General features: G+C 39.8%; 1 protein-coding gene and 1 long non-coding RNA gene across 18 annotated transcripts in view; both read left to right on the top strand.

The window, feature by feature from the left end:
• The window catches only part of unc80 (unc80, NALCN channel complex subunit), a 283,207-nt gene extending 272,610 nt beyond the window's left edge, over positions 1 to 10,597 (top strand). For all 17 annotated transcript variants that reach the window (XM_071677907.1, XM_071677920.1, XM_071677910.1 and 14 more), the window contains one exon: positions 5,182 to 10,597. In XM_071677907.1, the coding sequence (XP_071534008.1) occupies positions 5,182 to 6,504 (1,323 nt within the window). In that variant the 3' untranslated portion in view covers positions 6,505 to 10,597. The remainder of the gene's footprint in view (positions 1 to 5,181) is intronic.
• A 4,102-nt stretch (positions 10,598 to 14,699) lies between these two features.
• LOC139757362 (uncharacterized) lies at positions 14,700 to 16,728 on the top strand. Its single transcript, XR_011714600.1, has 4 exons — positions 14,700 to 15,138; positions 15,257 to 15,464; positions 15,598 to 15,672; positions 15,828 to 16,728. It is a non-coding gene; the product is annotated as an uncharacterized lncRNA (long non-coding RNA).
• The last annotated feature ends 1,090 nt before the right edge of the window (positions 16,729 to 17,818 follow it).

Here is a 17,818-nt window from a genome sequence, read left to right as displayed (position 1 = left end):
GGGCTAGTGGGGAGGTGATAACAAGTAGTGGTGATGTGAGAAGGAGATGGAGTGAGTATTTTGAAGGTTTGTTGAATGTGTTTGATGATAAGAGTGGCAGACATAGGGTTTTTTGGTCGAGGTGGTGTGCAAAGTGAGAGGGTTGTAAAGTGAAGAGGTAGTAAAAGCTTTGCGGAAACTGAAAGCCGGCAAGGCAGCGGGTTTGGATGGTATTGCAAGGGAATTTATTAAAAAAGGGGTTGACTGTATTGTTGACTAGTTGGTAAGGTTATTTAATGTATGTATGACTCATGGTGAGGTGCCTGAGAATTGGCGGAGTGCTTGCATAGTGCCATTGTACAAAGGCAAAGGGGATAAAAGTGAGTGCTCAAATTACAGAGGTATAAGTTTGTTGAGCATTCCTGGGAAATTATATATGAGGGTATTGATTGAGAGGGTGAAGGCATGTACAGAGCATTAGATTGGGGAAGAGCAGTGTGGTATCAGAAGTGGTAGAGGATATGTGGATCAGGTGTTTGCTTTGAAGAATGTATCAGAGAAATACTTAGAAAAGCAAATGGATTTGTATGTAGCATTTATGGATCTGGAGAAGGCATATGATAGAGTTGATAGAGATGCTCTGTGGAAGGTATTAAGAATATATGGAGTGGGAGGCAAGTTGTTAGAAGCAGTGAAAAGTTTTTATCAAGGATGTAAGGCATGTGTACGTGTAGGAAGAGAGGAAAGTAACTGGTTCTCAGTGAATGTAGGTTTGCTGCAGGGGTGTGTGATGTCTCCATGTTTGTTTAATTTGTTTATGGATGGGGTTGTTAGGGAGGTGAATGCAAGAGTTTTGGAAAGAGGGCAAGTATGAAGTCTGTTGTGGATGAGAGCTTGGGAAGTGAGTCCGTTGTTGTTTGCTGATGATACAGCGGTGGTGGCTGATTCATGTGAGAAAATGCAGAAGCTGGTGACTGAGTTTGGTAAAGTGTGTGAAAGAAGAAAGCTGAGGGTAAATGTGAATAAGAGCAAGGTTATTAGGTACAGTAGGGTTGAGGGTCAAGTCAATTGGGAGGTAAGTTTGAATGGAGAAAAACTGGAGGAAGTGTATACATGTATACATACATGTATACACATGTATGTATACATGTGTATACATACACATGTATACACATACGTCCACACACGCAAATATACATACCTACACAGCTTTCCATGGTTTACCCCAAACGCTTCACATGCCCCGATTCAATCCACTGACAGCACGTCAACCCCGGTATACCACATCGATCCAATTCACTCTATTCCTTGCCCTCCTTTCACCCTCCTGCATGTTCAGGCCCCGATCACACAAAATCTTTTTCACTCCATCTTTCCACCTCCAATTTGGTCTCCCTCTTCTCCTCGTTCCCTCCACCTCCAACACATATATTCTCTTGGTCAATCTTTCCTCACTCATTCTCTCCATGTGCCCAAACCATTTCAAAACACCCTCTTCTGCTCTCTCAACCACGCTCTTTTTATTTCCACACATCTCTCTTACCCTTACGTTACTTACTCGATCAAACCACCTCACACCACACATTGTCCTCAAACATCTCATTTCCAGCACATCCATCCTCCTGCGCACAACTCTATCCATAGCCCACGCCTCGCAACCATACAACATTGTTGGAACCACTATTCCTTCAAACATACCCATTTTTGCTTTCCGAGATAATGTTCTCGACTTCCACACATTCTTCAAGGCTCCCAGAATTTTCGCCCCCTCCCCCACCCTATGATCCACTTCCGCTTCCATGGTTCCATCCGCTACCAGATCCACTCCCAGATATCTAAAACACTTCACTTCCTCCAGTTTTTCTCCATTCAAACTCACCTCCCAATTGACTTGACCCTCAACCCTACTGTACCTAATAACCTTGCTCTTATTCACATTTACTCTTAACTTTCTTCTTTCACACACTTTACCAAACTCAGTCACCAGCTTCTGCAGTTTCTCACATGAATCAGCCACCAGCACTGTATCATCAGTGAACAACAACTGACTCACTTCCCAAGCTCTCTCATCCCCAACAGACTTCATACTTGCCCCTCTTTCCAAAACTCTTGCATTCACCTCCCTAACAACCCCATCCATAAACAAATTAAACAAACATGGAGACATCACACACCCCTGCCGCAAACCTACATTCACTGAGAACCAATCACTTTCCTCTCTTCCTACACGTACACATGCCTTACATCCTTGATAAAAACTTTTCACTGCTTCTAACAACTTGCCTCCCACACCATATTTTCTTGATACCTTCCACAGAGCATCTCTATCAACTCTATCATATGCCTTCTCCAGATCCATAAATGCTACATCCAAATCCATTTGCTTTTCTAAGTATTTCTCACATACATTCTTCAAAGCAAACACCTGATCCACACATCCTCTACCACTTCTGAAACCACACTGCTCTTCCCCAATCTGATGCTCTGTACATGCCTTCACCCTCTCAATCAATACCCTCCCATATAATTTACCAGGAATACTCAACAAACTTATACCTCTTTAATTTGAGCACTCACTCTTATCCCCTTTGCCTTTGTACAATGGCACTATGCACGCATTCCGCCAATCCTCAGGCACCTCACTATGAGTCACACATACATTAAATAACCTTACCAACCAGTCAATAATACAGTCACCCCCTTTTTTAATAAATTCCACTGCAATACCATCCAAACCTGCTGCCTTGCCGGCTTTCATCTTCCGCAAAGCTTTTACTACCTCTTCTCTGTTTACCAAATCATTTTCCCTAACCCTCTCACTTTGCACACCACCTCAACCAAAACACCCTATATCTGCCTCTCTATCATCAAACACATTCAACAAACCTTAAAAATACTCACTCCATCTCCTTCTCACATCACCACTACTTGTTATCACCTCCCCATTTGCACCCTTCACTGAAGTTCCCATTTGCTCCCTTGTCTTATGCACTTTATTTACCTCCTTCCAGAAAATCTTTTTATTCTCCCTAAAATTTAATGATACTCTCTCACCCCAACTCTCATTTGCCCTCTTTTTCACCTCTTGCACCTTTCTCTTGACATCCTGTCTCTTTCTTTTATACATCTCCCACTCAATTGCATTTTTTCCCTGCAAAAATCGTCCAAATGCCTCTCTCTTCTCTTTCACTAATACTCTTTACTTCTTCATCCCACCATTCACTACCCTTTCTAATCAACCCACCTCCCACTCTTCTCATGCCACAAGCATCTTTTGCGCAATCGATCACTGATTCCCTAAATACATCCCATTCCTCCCCCACTCCCCTTACTTCCATTGTTCTCACCTTTTTCCATTCTGTACTCAGTCTCTCCTGGTACTTCCTCACACAAGTCTCCTTCCCAAGCTCACTTACTCTCACCACCCTCTTCACCCCAACATTCACTCTTTTTTTCTGAAAACCCATACAAATCTTCACCTTAGCCTCCACAAGATAATGATCAGACATCCCTCCAGTTGCACCTCTCAGCACATTAACATCCAAAAGTCTCTCTTTCACTCGCCTGTCAATTAACACATAATCCAATAACGCTCTCTGGCCATCTCTCCTACTTACATAAGTATACTTATGTATATCTCGCTTTTTAAACCAGGTATTCCCAATCATCAGTCCTTTTTCAGCACATAAATCTACAAGCTCTTCACCATTTCCATTTACAACACTGAACACCCCATGTATACCAATTATTCCCTCAACTGCCACATTACTCACCTTTGCATTCAAATCACCCATCACTATAACCCGGTCTCGTGCATCAAAACCACTAACACACTCATTCAGCTGCTCCCAAAACACTTGCCTCTCATGATCTTTCTTCTCATGCCCAGGTGCATATGCACCAATAATCACCCATCTCTCTCCATCAACTTTCAGTTTTACCCATATTAATCGAGAATTTACTTTCTTACATTCTATCATGTACTCCCACAACTCCTGTTTCAGGAGTACTGTTACTCCTTCCCTTGCTCTTGTCCTCTCACTAACCCCTGACTTTACTCCCAAGACATTCCCAAACCACTCTTCCCCTTCACCCTTGAGCTTCGTTTCACTCAGAGCCAAAACATCCAGGTTCCTTTCCTCAAACATACTACCTATCTCTCCTTTTTTCACATCTTGGTTACATCCACACACATTTAGGCACCCCAATCTGAGCCTTCAAGGAGTATGAGCACTCCCCGCGTGACTCCTTCTTCTGTTTCCCATTTTAGAAAGTTAAAAAAATACAAGGAGGGGAGGATTTCTGGCCCCCCGCTCCCGTCCCCTCTAGTCGCTTTCTACGACACACGAGGAATGCGTGGGAAGTATTCTTTCACCCCTATCCCCAGGGATAATATACATATATATATATACACATACACACACACACACATATACACACACACACACACATACATATATATACATATGAAAAATGTACGAAACAATTTAGAAAACTGAAACTTCTAGCTTGAAATGAAAAGAAAAAAATGAATGTCACATAATGGTTCAACCTTTGGCTATGGAAAAGCCAGAGGTTGAACCATTATGTGACATTCATTTTTTTTTTTTTTTTTCCTCATAAGGTACGAGATTTAATTGAAAACCACAATATAAGGCCTATCTTTCATGAAGAATTCAAATCAAGGGTTGAAATACAGTTTTGGGGTTATTAAGGCCTCTAATTAATGATTCCATTTTAAGAAGACTGTCACTAATAGTTTCATTATTATCGGGTATCTGTTGGCTGGGGGAGCATCATGAGATATTTCCATGATTATTTCAATAAGTGTTTCATTTTAATATACTATGGTTTTGAAAAGAAAAAATTTGGGGGGTAAGAAAATAATCTGAACTTTTCACTGCCAGCAATATTTGGTATTCTTTGGAGGGTTATAGAATTTCTTGAAAACCTTACTATATTTCTAATTTTTCATGTGAAAAATGGTTTTCTTTGTGAACTATTCTGTATCAGCAAACAGTGACGAAAATGAAGAACAACAAACAGTTTCAGATATATGTTGTAACTGTAATTTGCCTTTATACACCATCTCATCAGTTATTCTCATAAAATATTTTGTACTACTTTTCTGGACTGTTGCCCCAATCCAATAATTTTTTTTCTTTATTGTACAACATCTACTCAGTTAACCCTACTCCACAGTCTGAGGTGGTTCATGACACCAGTCCAAAGATTTCTACAACTGCTGTGCCCCTACAAGCTCCTTGGGGACCTACACCTTACATTGAGAAGACCATCGATAGTGCCCAAGAGTCTCATCAATCAGTTGCTGCAGCCCATCGCCCCCAAGCTTCTCATCAGGCTCAGTTTGCCCAGCATTCCCACTCCTCACATATATCCCATGTGTCACATTCGCAACATTCTTCAGTCCCTGTGCCACATCCTCCTCACACAACTCAGGTGGAGCACACACCTCACTCCGTCTTTGTGTCACATCCATCTCATATAAGCCAAGCTGGTCACACTCATGGTGGGCAAGCAGTGCATCCCCCTCATTCAATTAGTTCCCATATTTCAGATGACCCTCACCTTGCACGTGTACCTTACGCACATAATTCTGTCCATTTCTCTGACCCCTCTCATCCAACCCTAACAGGACATTCTCAGTGTGTTCACTTTTCACAAACTCCAGCCTCTTCTCATCCCCCACAACTTCAAAATGTTCCTCATGCATCATATGGCCATGCCTCATTCACATCCCACACAGTTCCACCAACAATTCAGTCCTCTTGCTCTATTCATCATGGGACACGGTCTTCTGAACCTCTCCATGCAGGTCTTCATGGTCAATCTAAACAATCTGTTCATAGTCCTCATTCTACTCACCATAGCCAGTCTACTCTATCTTCTCATGCAACAGGCCAAACTCCTAGTTACTCTAGTCATATAATATTAGATCCTTCAAAACACCAGTGTGAAGCACTACAATCTACACAGGTAAAATATCAAGATCATTCTCTGCAACCTACAAAGTTAGTCCATCATATTCAGGAAGGCACAACCCTGCAGCCCATCCATGCAATTCATTCAGTTCCATCAGTCCAAATTAACCAGTCTGTATACCATACTGATCAGTCTGTTTGTTCAGTCCAAAGCATCCAACATCGTTCTCCTGGCCACACATGTTTTGACCATGGGAGTCATTCTCATCATTTTGGACACACTTCCCAAGGTGTTCCATCAGCTCAAGCTACACATTCTACTCATTTGGTCCATCACTCCCAGCCCACTGTTTGGCGACATTCATGGACTGAGGGGGAAGCCAAGGAACAACGTGTGTGGGGCAGACATGAAGGAGGAGGTGTACCACAATTTGAAAACAAAGAAGTGGGATCACAGGAGGGCAAATCAGAAGATAATCTAACAACAGGTGAACTAACTTCATTACTGAAGCGTTTGGAACATCGTAGTCCCTCACAGCAGTCATTACTTGTTGCAGAAAGGGATGAAGATACTCTGATTTGAATATGAAGTTTATAATCGATAATTCATAAATTTATAGGATATAAGCTATTAAAATGCTATATATTCAACCAAAACAATCATTAAACTGTCTTACTTCTAAGAGTGACCAAAGGGTCAGGGGAGTTATGCACTCAAAAAGGGCAACCATTGTTAGCTCTTATTATCATAAAGGCATTTATTTATTCACTGTGACGGTTCATTCCTAAAAATGTCTCAGAAGCATAAAAAACAATGTATATTTGTTCAGTACACTGCCTGAATTCAGGAGCTTCTCTCATTTTCCCATGCTGTTTTTCTTTTTTGTTGTTGTTTGGAGAGAGAAGTGAGAGCCATCCAAATTTTGAAAACCATTTTTAGAAAACTTAAAAATTCTATTAGATCTTCCTAAGCCTCCTCTCGTTTTACACAATCAAACCAAGCATATTTAATCTTTTTCCACATGGCAACCCTTATTTCTGGGAATAATTTTGAGGAATTTGTCCACATTCTCTGTAGTCTGTCAATATCTCCCTTGATGAAAGGAAACCTGGCTTGCACTGGATATTATATAAAGGGATGAACTAAACTCTATCATAGCCCCTAGAAAAAATTCTTCAAATGTAATTTACATGCTTTCGTTATTCTCCCTAACTTGGTATTCTTTTGCAACTTTTCTCTGGTATTATTGCCACTCCCCCTCACATATTTTCCATACTTATATCAACATTTTTCCTCCTCATATGCATGACTTTGCATCTGTCTCTAATGAACACAGGTAGTTTCAAACACCATACTCTTGATTTCATCAATATCTTCATACAAAATTTCCCTTTTGATCCCTATTATCCTGTACATCTTGGCTTCATCTGCACATATTTTAACAGAGGATTAATGGAAAACATAATAGGCCCATACTCATCACCAGATGGATTAGATTCCTTGACCCCTAACCAGTTTGAAAATAGTTACTTTATAAGGACCCTTTCTAATCAAGACCCAGCCTTGATGTGGACTTTCGTCCATGACTGGAACCTTCAACATAAGAGAAAAGATAAAGAAAGACCCTGGGGTAATATAACATCTGCTTATTAACCCCAACAGCTTAGGTTTTTATAGCAGTGTCCTGAGCAGGATGGAATTAACAAGAAAATAATGATCTTGCTCTCTATTCAACTATTGGAAGTTTCCAGTTCCTCAAATTATTCTAAAATCTGTGTAAGACGACAAGACTTTTAGTATTACTGAAATTCACATTAGTGCAAACTTAATAAAAATTGTTTCAAGGTATTCCATCTGGTGATTTGTGATCATTCTTTTCATCTCTTTAAATAAAGAGTATGTTGGATTGATAGAATAATATAGAAACTCAAAGTGTGCCCTTATGTACTGTATAAGTGTTATGTTTACCGGCTTGCAATCATTCAGATTTTGTTGTTTCCAGAAACTTGCTGATAGGGAAAGTCAGTGGCACATTCCTTTAAAACTTCCAAGTGTATCATGTGCAAATTGAGGGCTTCAGTGACTTTTAGCATCTTCATTAGCTCTTTCATCTTTTCTCAGAAGAAATCAAATTTTCTTAATTGTTTGCCATGGTACCGAGCTCCAACACTGATTTTCATTTTCTTAAACTCACTTATTGTGGCCAAGTCGAAGAGACCCCTTTTTATTCTGTTCAGTGGTTTGGGTTAAAATTCTAGGGCTGGTTGCCTTTGCCTTGAGGTGCAGTATTCTGTACAGCTATTAATACTTGTAGAGGCATCCCACACATTTTTATCAAATCCTACAGCACATTTTTAAGCTGTGATACTTTTAGAAAATAAAAGATATTTATGATTATAACCTCCTGTAATCATGTTTGTGACAAAAATACTTCCAAAAATGTAATGACTTTTTGCCTGACAGTATGGAGTACCTCATATATCTGACAGGAGAGCAGCAAAAGTTGAAGGGTATGTAACATACGTAAGCAGTTTCACCAGGTTCAGTGGTATATCATTTTATTATGGATAATTATGATCTAGTTAACTGTATTCTGCACACAGTATTGTCTTACTAGGACTACTGCAGGCCATGGAGTAAAGTCTATGTATAATTTTACTGTCTTTCCTCATCATTTTGACTATTACTTCTGAGGTAGACTTTCCTGCTGCAGTGACAAGGAAGATCTTAAGAAAGTTTGGTTTTAAAGGTTGATTTCTTTAGAGGCTCATATTTGATATGCTAAGTTGCCTCAGCCAACTCATTCCTTGCTTTTTTTGTCTATCTTCCTCACATCAGTGTCATTCCTGTGTATGGTCTTCTTATGGATTTATGAGGATCAAAGATGTCCACTGGCTCTGTACTTGGACATATATGTGTATGACATCTTCAACATAACTCCCATAAAGTTCATTATCCCAATCAATATTACTCAAAAATAATCAGTTCATTCATCAGTCTCCTTACAAGTAATTCAAAATAAGCTGGGACTCATAATTACTATCATAGCACATTGTAAAGTATAGCTAAACACTAAAACAGATTGATCACCAACACAAACTGATGATAAGCTCATTGTCATCCATTTTCAACTTAACTGAATCTAGAAATGCATAAAAGAAGTATGGGACTCTCACTTCCATAGGAGTGGATGAAATTCTGTAAATGCCATTGGAGGTATCAGTCATAAAAAGGTGCGCATAATTCTGGCTTGTTTGCTTTCTGACAGCAAAAAGGCAAAGTTCCTTACCTACCCAGTCAATATCCTTGAAATCTGTATGTACAAGAACCTAGTGCATATTCCTTTGGCACAACTTCAGGACGTTCATTCCAGCGCTCCCACTGCTTTGAGATATGGAGCTTGGGGGATTACATATGTATCTTGAAATAAACTAGGTTTTTCCATACTTCAAGACATTGTGCTGGCAGGCTCTCTCCAGACACCGTCATGAGGCTCAATGGTAACAAGTCAGTTCAGACTTAAATGCAAAACCTGCCCCTCCTACACCTCACTGTTACCAATAATTAGCATGAGAGAGAGGACACCAAAGAATTCACCTGTTTTATTGTCTGCAATTTAATTTAAGTATGAGCCACTCCTTTGTGACCATAATGTGTCACAACCCTTTTTCCAATTACAAATGACTATTTCCTAGGTTACTAGCTTGCAAAATTATTATAGCTTTGCTATATTAAGTTAGAAAATATGAAGGTAATGAAAAATTACATTAAAATTGATCCATGCACTGGTCATATTGGACATTATATTGTAATTATATATGTTAACAAGTATGTGTTATTAGCTGATGTTGATAATCATCCTTTTCTGTGCTTAGTTTATCAAATAAACTTTCATGCACAGTCTTGTGCTTGAAATATCTTTAAGGAAGGTTAGTTGGATTCACTAACTTTTGTGAGTGTTTATGTAAAAGATCTTGCACTATAATATAAAGTCCCATGATTAGTGATATATATATATATATATATATATATATATATATATATATATATATATATATATATATATATATATATATATAACATATTTATGACATGTAATAATTTGCTGTGTGGCAGTAATGCCAATATTCACTATTTTAGAAGATATCTGTGAGAGCATTTAAGTTGAGAAGCTTTTATTTATATTTTACTCTTAATGAGTGAAGGGAACATAGTTCAATTAGGTGACATAAACACAGGTGTAGGGATTAGTAAACTGTAGCAACAACTCTCAAATGGACAATGTATTTTAAGAAATGAAACTGAGTTTTACTGAGAAGCGGTTACTCCTAAACCGACACCTAATCTTATATCTGACAAATACTTTGCATCAAAACGTCCCTTCTCATTGATGGGAAAGAGGGGTTTATTTTATGCTAACTTGTGTACTTTGATTATATATAGGAGGATCATACATGTTTCATATAGAGTCATATCAAAATTTCTGATGTCAGTATAGCTGATGCTAAGCAGTGTTTATGCCTTTGATATCATTACAGAGGCTGCACTGTACAATATTTATAGAGTAATGATACAGAAATATCTTAGAACTGATATATATCTAAATGGTGTTTTATTACCTATGTAATATATACTGAAGAAAGATCAAAAATATATTTCGGAAGTGGTACATTTCTATGGTGTATTATTATCATGTTTAAATAATGTAGGGGGTACACAGTACTTTGAGCTTTTGCAGAACAATAGATGAGATTTATAACCTTCACCACCCTCATTAAAACATTAAACTTCCTAACCTGAGAGGTGTGAATGAAAAAGACAAAGTTAGCACAGAGAGTATTCATGCCACTTTGCAAAAACCTCAAGAAGTTTTGGATGGGTTTTTAGGCGAGTTTCTTATTGAAAATATTCTTTTCTATTCCACAGTCAGACAAACATGTTGAAGCTTTAAAAATTGTTATCTAGTGATAGTTGCTGAGTTCTGACAACCAATTCCCATTCCAAATTTTACAAAAGTAGGAATATTGGGAAGCCAGACAGCTAGCCAGTTGATCACAAGGAGAAGTGGGAGACTAAATTAGAGGTGGAAGGATGGAGTGAAAAAGATTTTGAGCGATCTGGGCCTGAACATACAGGAGGATGAAAGGTGCCCAAGGAATAGGGTGAATTGGAACGATGTGGTATGCCAGGGTTGATGTGCTGTCAATGGATTGAACCAGGGCATGTGAAGCATCTGGGGTAAACTATGGAAAGGGAGCTGTAGTTTCAGTGCATTACACATGACAGCTAGAGGTTGAGTGTGAACGAATGTGGCCTTTGTTGACTTTTTCTAGCACTAACTCATGTGTGAGAGGGGGGAGGGGGTGCTGTTTCATGCATGATGGGGTGGCGACAGGAATGGATGAAGGCAGCAAGTTCGAATATGTACATGTTTATATATGTATATGTCTGTGTATGTATATGTATGTATACGGTGAAATGTATAAGTATGTATAAGTGCGTGTGTGGGCATTTATGTATATGCATGTTTATGTTTCCTTGTGCTACCTCACTAATGCAGGAGACAGTGACTAAGTATAATAGATGAATATCATCCCTGGGGATAGGAAGAAATAATACTTCCCATGTATTCCCTGCATGTCGTAGAAGGTGACTAAAAGGGGAGGGAGTGAGGGGCTGGAAATCCTCTCCTCCCATTTTTTACTTTTCCAGAAAAAAGGAACAGAGAGATGGGCCAAGTGAGGATATTCCCTCTAAGGCTCAGTCGTCTGTTCTTAACGCTACCTCGTAAATGCGGGAAATGGGGAATGTGTATGAAAAAAAAAAATATTATTATTGTATTATTATGCTTTGTCGCTGTCTCCCGCATTGGCAAGGTAGTGCAAGGAAACAGACGAAAGAATAGCCCAACCCACCCATATACACATGTTTATACATACATGTCCACACACACACACATATACATACCTATACATTTCAACGTATACATATATATATACATACACAGACATACACATATATACACATGTACATAATTCATACTTGCTGCCTTCATCCATTCTCGTCACCACCCTGCTACACATGAAACAGCACCCCCCTCCCCCCCTCAAAGGTGGGTAGGACTGAGTTCCAAAAGAACTGAATCCTGGAACTTGGTCCATTAAGAGGACCGTGACCAGGAAAGCTGGTCCTTTTCCCAGTATAACAAACTTGACTCAATACAGTAACATTTCATACAGTGTCTTTTTGAATGATTTTGGTGTGCTTAAAGATTATTTAGGTAAAGATGATATCTAGTTTCACCATGAAGACTTAGAAAGAGACTGAGACTGAAATCAAACGTGTTTCAACACCTGAAGGCAAAGGAGAATCTAGTGTTGTCAGTGCTTCAACCTCATGTCATGCAACCAGAGCTCCTAGTGGAAAATTGAACTGGTAACCCTAGGCTGTACCTGAACAAATATTTTGAATACATGGGCCCCAAGGGTGAGCAGAACCTGGAATACAAGTGCTTGCTGTGTCTGCTGAACAAGAACTTTACTCTTAACAAGCAACAAGAGCCAAAACAACCTTAAACGACATGTCTCCAGACGCCACTTTCGTGTTCAGAACCAGTGCATCAAGGACAGGGTGGCAATCCAGAAAAGGAAGAAGCAGCCAAGTGATTGTCTGTAGCCCCTCAGCAACAAGAGGGAGAGGACTATGGTTCAGCCAAGTATACAGGAGACCATGACTGGACCATCCAGTGACCAAGGCTCTCTTAGAACAGGTCAGTAAATTTAATCAACACTTTCAACTTTGTCTGCAAATCTTTATGTCAGTCAGTTATGATGAAATGTAATGATTTTGTATTTTTTTTAATGTTAATCATTTTCTTTGTGGACAACATGTTGCCACTTGATGTCACTGACTCTGTTTAGTGGAAGGACTTTATCAACACCTGTGTTCCTGGTCAACATGTAATAACTAGGTATGTTAGTTTTGGCTATTTAACCCTTGCAGGCATCGAGATTCAGGGTCATTTGACCACGTTGATATATGTGTTTGTGAATGCACATTCTAGTTATTGAAGTTATATGTGTTTGAGTGACAAATAAAAATACATTGGAAAACATCAGTATTACTTATTGCCCGTGAATTGTAAAGACAGGGGTAGATTTGGTGTACCTGATGGATATGGTTAATTTATGTTATGATGACTTTATGTGAGTCAAGACACTTGCGGAGATTATAGTGCATAATGCCTTGTAAAAGCAAATTTAAGAGAATAAGTGAGTGCATCAATTCCAAGAGTTAAGTTGCTTGTATTTCATGGTAATGATGGGAGGTATTGATGAGAGTGAAAGCATGTACAGACATCAGATGGTAAGAGCGATGCGATTCAATATTGAGTCGTATGAAGATGGTATCAGTTTGCCCTTTAATGATTGAGAAAACTTAGAAAAGCAAATGAATTTGGTAGCACTTTTGGATCTGGAGAAGCAATTTTGAGTTGATAAAATGTCATGTGCAAGTATTATTAAGAATATTTGTTGTGCATTTGACATTGAATGCAGTATTAATGTTTTCATCGAGGATGTAAGCATTGGAAACAGTGAGGTGCAGAGGAAATCAGTTTCAGGAAGAGTTGTGGGCGGCGGATGGGATGTTCCATGGTGTTTGAATTTGTTATGGATGGGATTTTGTTTAGGGGATGTTTTAAATGCAAGTTAGAGTCACATGGAAAGTAGGATGGGGCATTAGTTATAAGAAAGTCAATGTTGGGGATGAGAGAGCTTGGGAAGTGAGTCAGTTGTTGTTCGCTGATGATACAGCGCTGGTGGCTGATTCATGTGAGAAACTGCAGAAGCTGGTGACTGAGTTTGGTAAAGTGTGTGGAAGAAGAAAGTTAAGAGTAAATGTGAATAAGAGCAAGGTTATTAGGTACAGTAGGGTTGAGGGTCAAGTCAATTGGGAGGTGAGTTTGAATGGAGAAAAACTGGAGGAAGTGAAGTGTTTTAGATATCTGGGAGTGGATCTGTCAGCGGATGGAACCATGGAAGCGGAAGTGGATCATAGGGTGGGGAGAGGGCGAAAATTTTGGGAGCCTTGAAAAATGTGTGGAAGTCGAGAACATTATCTCGGAAAGCAAAAATGGGTATGTTTGAAGGAATAGTGGTTCCAACAATGTTGTATGGTTGCGAGGCGTGGGCTATGGATAGAGTTGTGCGCAGGAGGATGGATGTGCTGGAAATGAGATGTTTGAGGACAATGTGTGGTGTGAGGTGGTTTGATCAAGTAAGTAACGTAAGGGTAAGAGAGATGTGTGGAAATAAAAAGAGCGTGGTTGAGAGAGCAGAAGAGGGTGTTTTGAAATGGTTTGGGCACATGGAGAGAATGAGTGAGGAAAGACTGACCAAGAGGATATATGTGTCGGAGGTGGAGGGAACGAGGAGAAGAGGGAGACCAAATTGGAGGTGGAAAGATGGAGTGAAAAAGATTTTGTGTGATCGGGGCCTGAACATGCAGGAGGGTGAAAGGAGGGCAAGGAATAGAGTGAATTGGAGCGATGTGGTATACAGGGGTTGACGTGCTGTCAGTGGAGTGAATCAAGGCATGTGAAGCGTCTGGGGTAAACCATGGAAAGCTGTGTAGGTATGTATATTTGCGTGTGTGGACGTGTGTATGTACATGTGTATGGGGGGGGGTTGGGCCATTTCTTTCATCTGTTTCCTTGCGCTACCTCGCAAACGCGGGAGACAGCGACAAAGTATAAAAAAAAAAAAAAAAAAATCTTTAATAAACTTTTTAAGATTTGATGAGAAGAGGCAGCACCTGAGGGACGTCCTCAACTTTGTAAAGAGGGTCTCTACTAAGGTAAACGTTTGGATATGTGCCCACAGATATGTTAGTTTTGGCTACTTAACCCTTGCAGGTATCAAGATTCAGGGCCAATTGACCATGTTGATATATGCATTTGCGAATGCACATTCTAGTTACTGAAGTTAAATATATGTTTTGAGTGACAGATAAAAATTCATCGGAAAACATTAGTATTACTTATTATAACTTTAATCAACTTTTTAAGGTTTAATGAGAAGAGGCAGCACCTGCGGGTCATCCTCAACTGTGTACAGAGGGACTCTTCTACGGTAGACATTTGGACATGTGCCCACAGATATGTTTAAATTGTGATTTCATCACTTTTACTTCAACTAAAAAGAACACTATTAGACAGTGAGTTATTTTAATCAATTCATTACAATGCTCTTAAGATATGAAAGAAAATTTTTTATAGAGAGAATACATTTCAATTGAATCAATCCAAAGCATTCCATAATCCATTTCATTTCAGGTTGTTCACAGGGATGACTGCACGCACACTGGATTGATCAGAAAACCCTCCTCAGGCAGATCTCAGTCTTAGCATGTTCCTGACTCAACAGATGACACATCATTGATGTCCTTATGAAGATGTACAAGATCCCCTTCTACTTCGCAGTTGAGTCAAAAGCCTGCAGGATCACTACTGACAATGGCAGCAACTTTGTCAGGGCAATTAAGTAAGCAAATTTTTCCTTATATTTCATTACTCACATTACTTTTCCGATTTTTTTGATTTCTCATTTTTTCTACATCATTGAATGAAAAAGTATGTTAACTGTGTTTCATTGAGCAGTGTCTTTGGCAAAACAGATGAGGTGCTGCCTGAGGAGATCCAAGAGGAGGAAGAAGTTGTGGGGCGGACTGATGATGAGGACGTCATTCAAGGTGAGGATCTGGCATTGGTATTGAAAGGAAAATAGGGATTATTGATTACTTCTTGATTTCTCTCACTTTTTGCAAGTCGTATAAAGTATCTTATTTTCACTCAAACATACTAATTAAATAAATCTAACATTCATTTTCAACTGGTTTCATGGAAGATTCTGAATACATCTAGCCGAAGCACACAATGTGCGCCACCCGCAACATAATCCTAGTGGCCACCTCTGATGCCGACAAGGCCTTGAAGGACTCACCATCCTACAGGATGATGTACCAGCCCACTTTTGGTAAAGGAACAAGCAGGCAAGAAGTTCAAAAGCCTCAGACACATTCAAGGCCAAAATAGAGATGCTATTGACTATCCCCTATGTTACAAGATGAAGCTCTGTCTATGACAGGGTATCTTGTCTGGTCAATATCTTGCGAGACTGGGAGAACCTTCATGGACTACACTAGATGTGCAAAATTCTTGGGTTACCTTTGTTCTCCTCTAAGGAGTAATATTTTACTTTTTTTTATCTTATTTCACTTTTTGTTTTGAAAGGGTATGAATGTAAATACTTGAAAATAAAAAATATGATATAAAAACTAGAAAATAAAGTACAAGGCTAAAATATTGTTTTCCTTTTAGCTGATATTTGCTATCTATCTATATCTCTGATGCCTGTTCCACTTGGAACTCCCTCAAATGGATGGCCACGGCAACAAAGTCTCCATATTCAAAGGACTTCCGTATCGCTTCTTAGCCTTTAGTGCCTCACCCTTAACAGGCCACCGGTAGACGGAAAGTCTAGCACAGTGTTCCTACTGGCTACCTCTATCTAATGCTCCTGCCTATTGTTCCTACCTACCACTTCTATCTAATGCTCCTACCATTCTGCCAAAAGGGCAGGGCTAGCGCATAGTGCTCACCGCAGGAAAATCTCTGGAGTTACGAGGAATGAGCTGCGTGAGGTAAGTGTTTGTCAGGTGTTTACATATGTATGACAAGGAGAGATTCTACGTTTGAGGACTGAATGCCACTAGTCTACATGTTAGTGAGGTAGAGAGAAAAGACAAAGCCACCTGGGTCATAGGAGTGCAACTTGACAACCACTGAAGTGCTGGATCACTAAGCAGATATCACTAACCTTCCAGTTACATGATATTTGCTTCTTCCAAGATGAATCTTGAGGTGATGCAACCGGTGTGTGGGGGAGCACTGGCCATCATGCAAAGAGGGAGGAGGAGGAGGGCAACGCCCACATGGAGGCACATCTGGCAGCCAAGGTCAAGGTGAGGGTGAGATTCTGACAGACTCCAGCATGGAGACCCAGCAGCAGTGAGGGGTGAGAATGACCAAGATGAGGACTTCGTAGAGGCTCTTTAGAACGACGGGGCGAAAAGCACAAGGAAACTGGGGTCTTGGAGGAAATGTCTATCAGCAAGAGGCGTGTGTGATAGACCCTCCATTCATTAGCTATTACTCGTTCTCAAGCTCGGTATGGTAGGACTTGTTCACAAAGTTTATTGCATTATATCCAGTTTATTACACCTTCCAGTGCCGTGGGAGAGCGGCTTTTCTCTTTCGGGGAAAGACAGTCCACAAACCACAAACAAAAAATATCAGGGATCAGTGGCGGCCATTTATAAAATTTGCTTTTCGTGAAAAAAGGGGAAAATATGAAGTTATTATTGTAGTTACTTGTATTAAATACGATTCGTTGCTATTTGTATTATGCCGGTGTTTTCAATGGGTTGTTTGTGTTTCTCGGTCATAAAAAAAAATATTTTTACACTTAATGATGAATGCAAGGACCGAGGAACGACCCGGTCCTTGCCTCGGGGAAGGAACGGACCGTCGGTCCTTTCTGAGGACCAGGTGCCCACCGTCATGCATATATACATTTATTTTTTTCATTTTATAATACTTTGTCGCTGTCTCCCGCGTTAGCAAGGTAGCGCAAGGAAACAGACGAAAGAATGGCCCAACCCACCCACATACACATACACGTCCACACACGCACATATACATACCTATACATCTCTATGTATACATATATACACACACACAGACATATACATATATACACATGTACATAATTCATAGTCTGCTCTTATTCATTCCCGTCGCCAACCCGCCACACATGAAATGACAACCCCCTCCTAC

The sequence above is a fragment of the Panulirus ornatus genome, chromosome 26 (genome assembly GCF_036320965.1).
Source record: "Panulirus ornatus isolate Po-2019 chromosome 26, ASM3632096v1, whole genome shotgun sequence".
Lineage (NCBI taxonomy): Eukaryota > Metazoa > Arthropoda > Malacostraca > Decapoda > Palinuridae > Panulirus > Panulirus ornatus.
The sequence above is the reverse complement of the archived record's forward strand: the minus strand, read 5'-3'. Positions and strand labels throughout refer to the sequence as shown.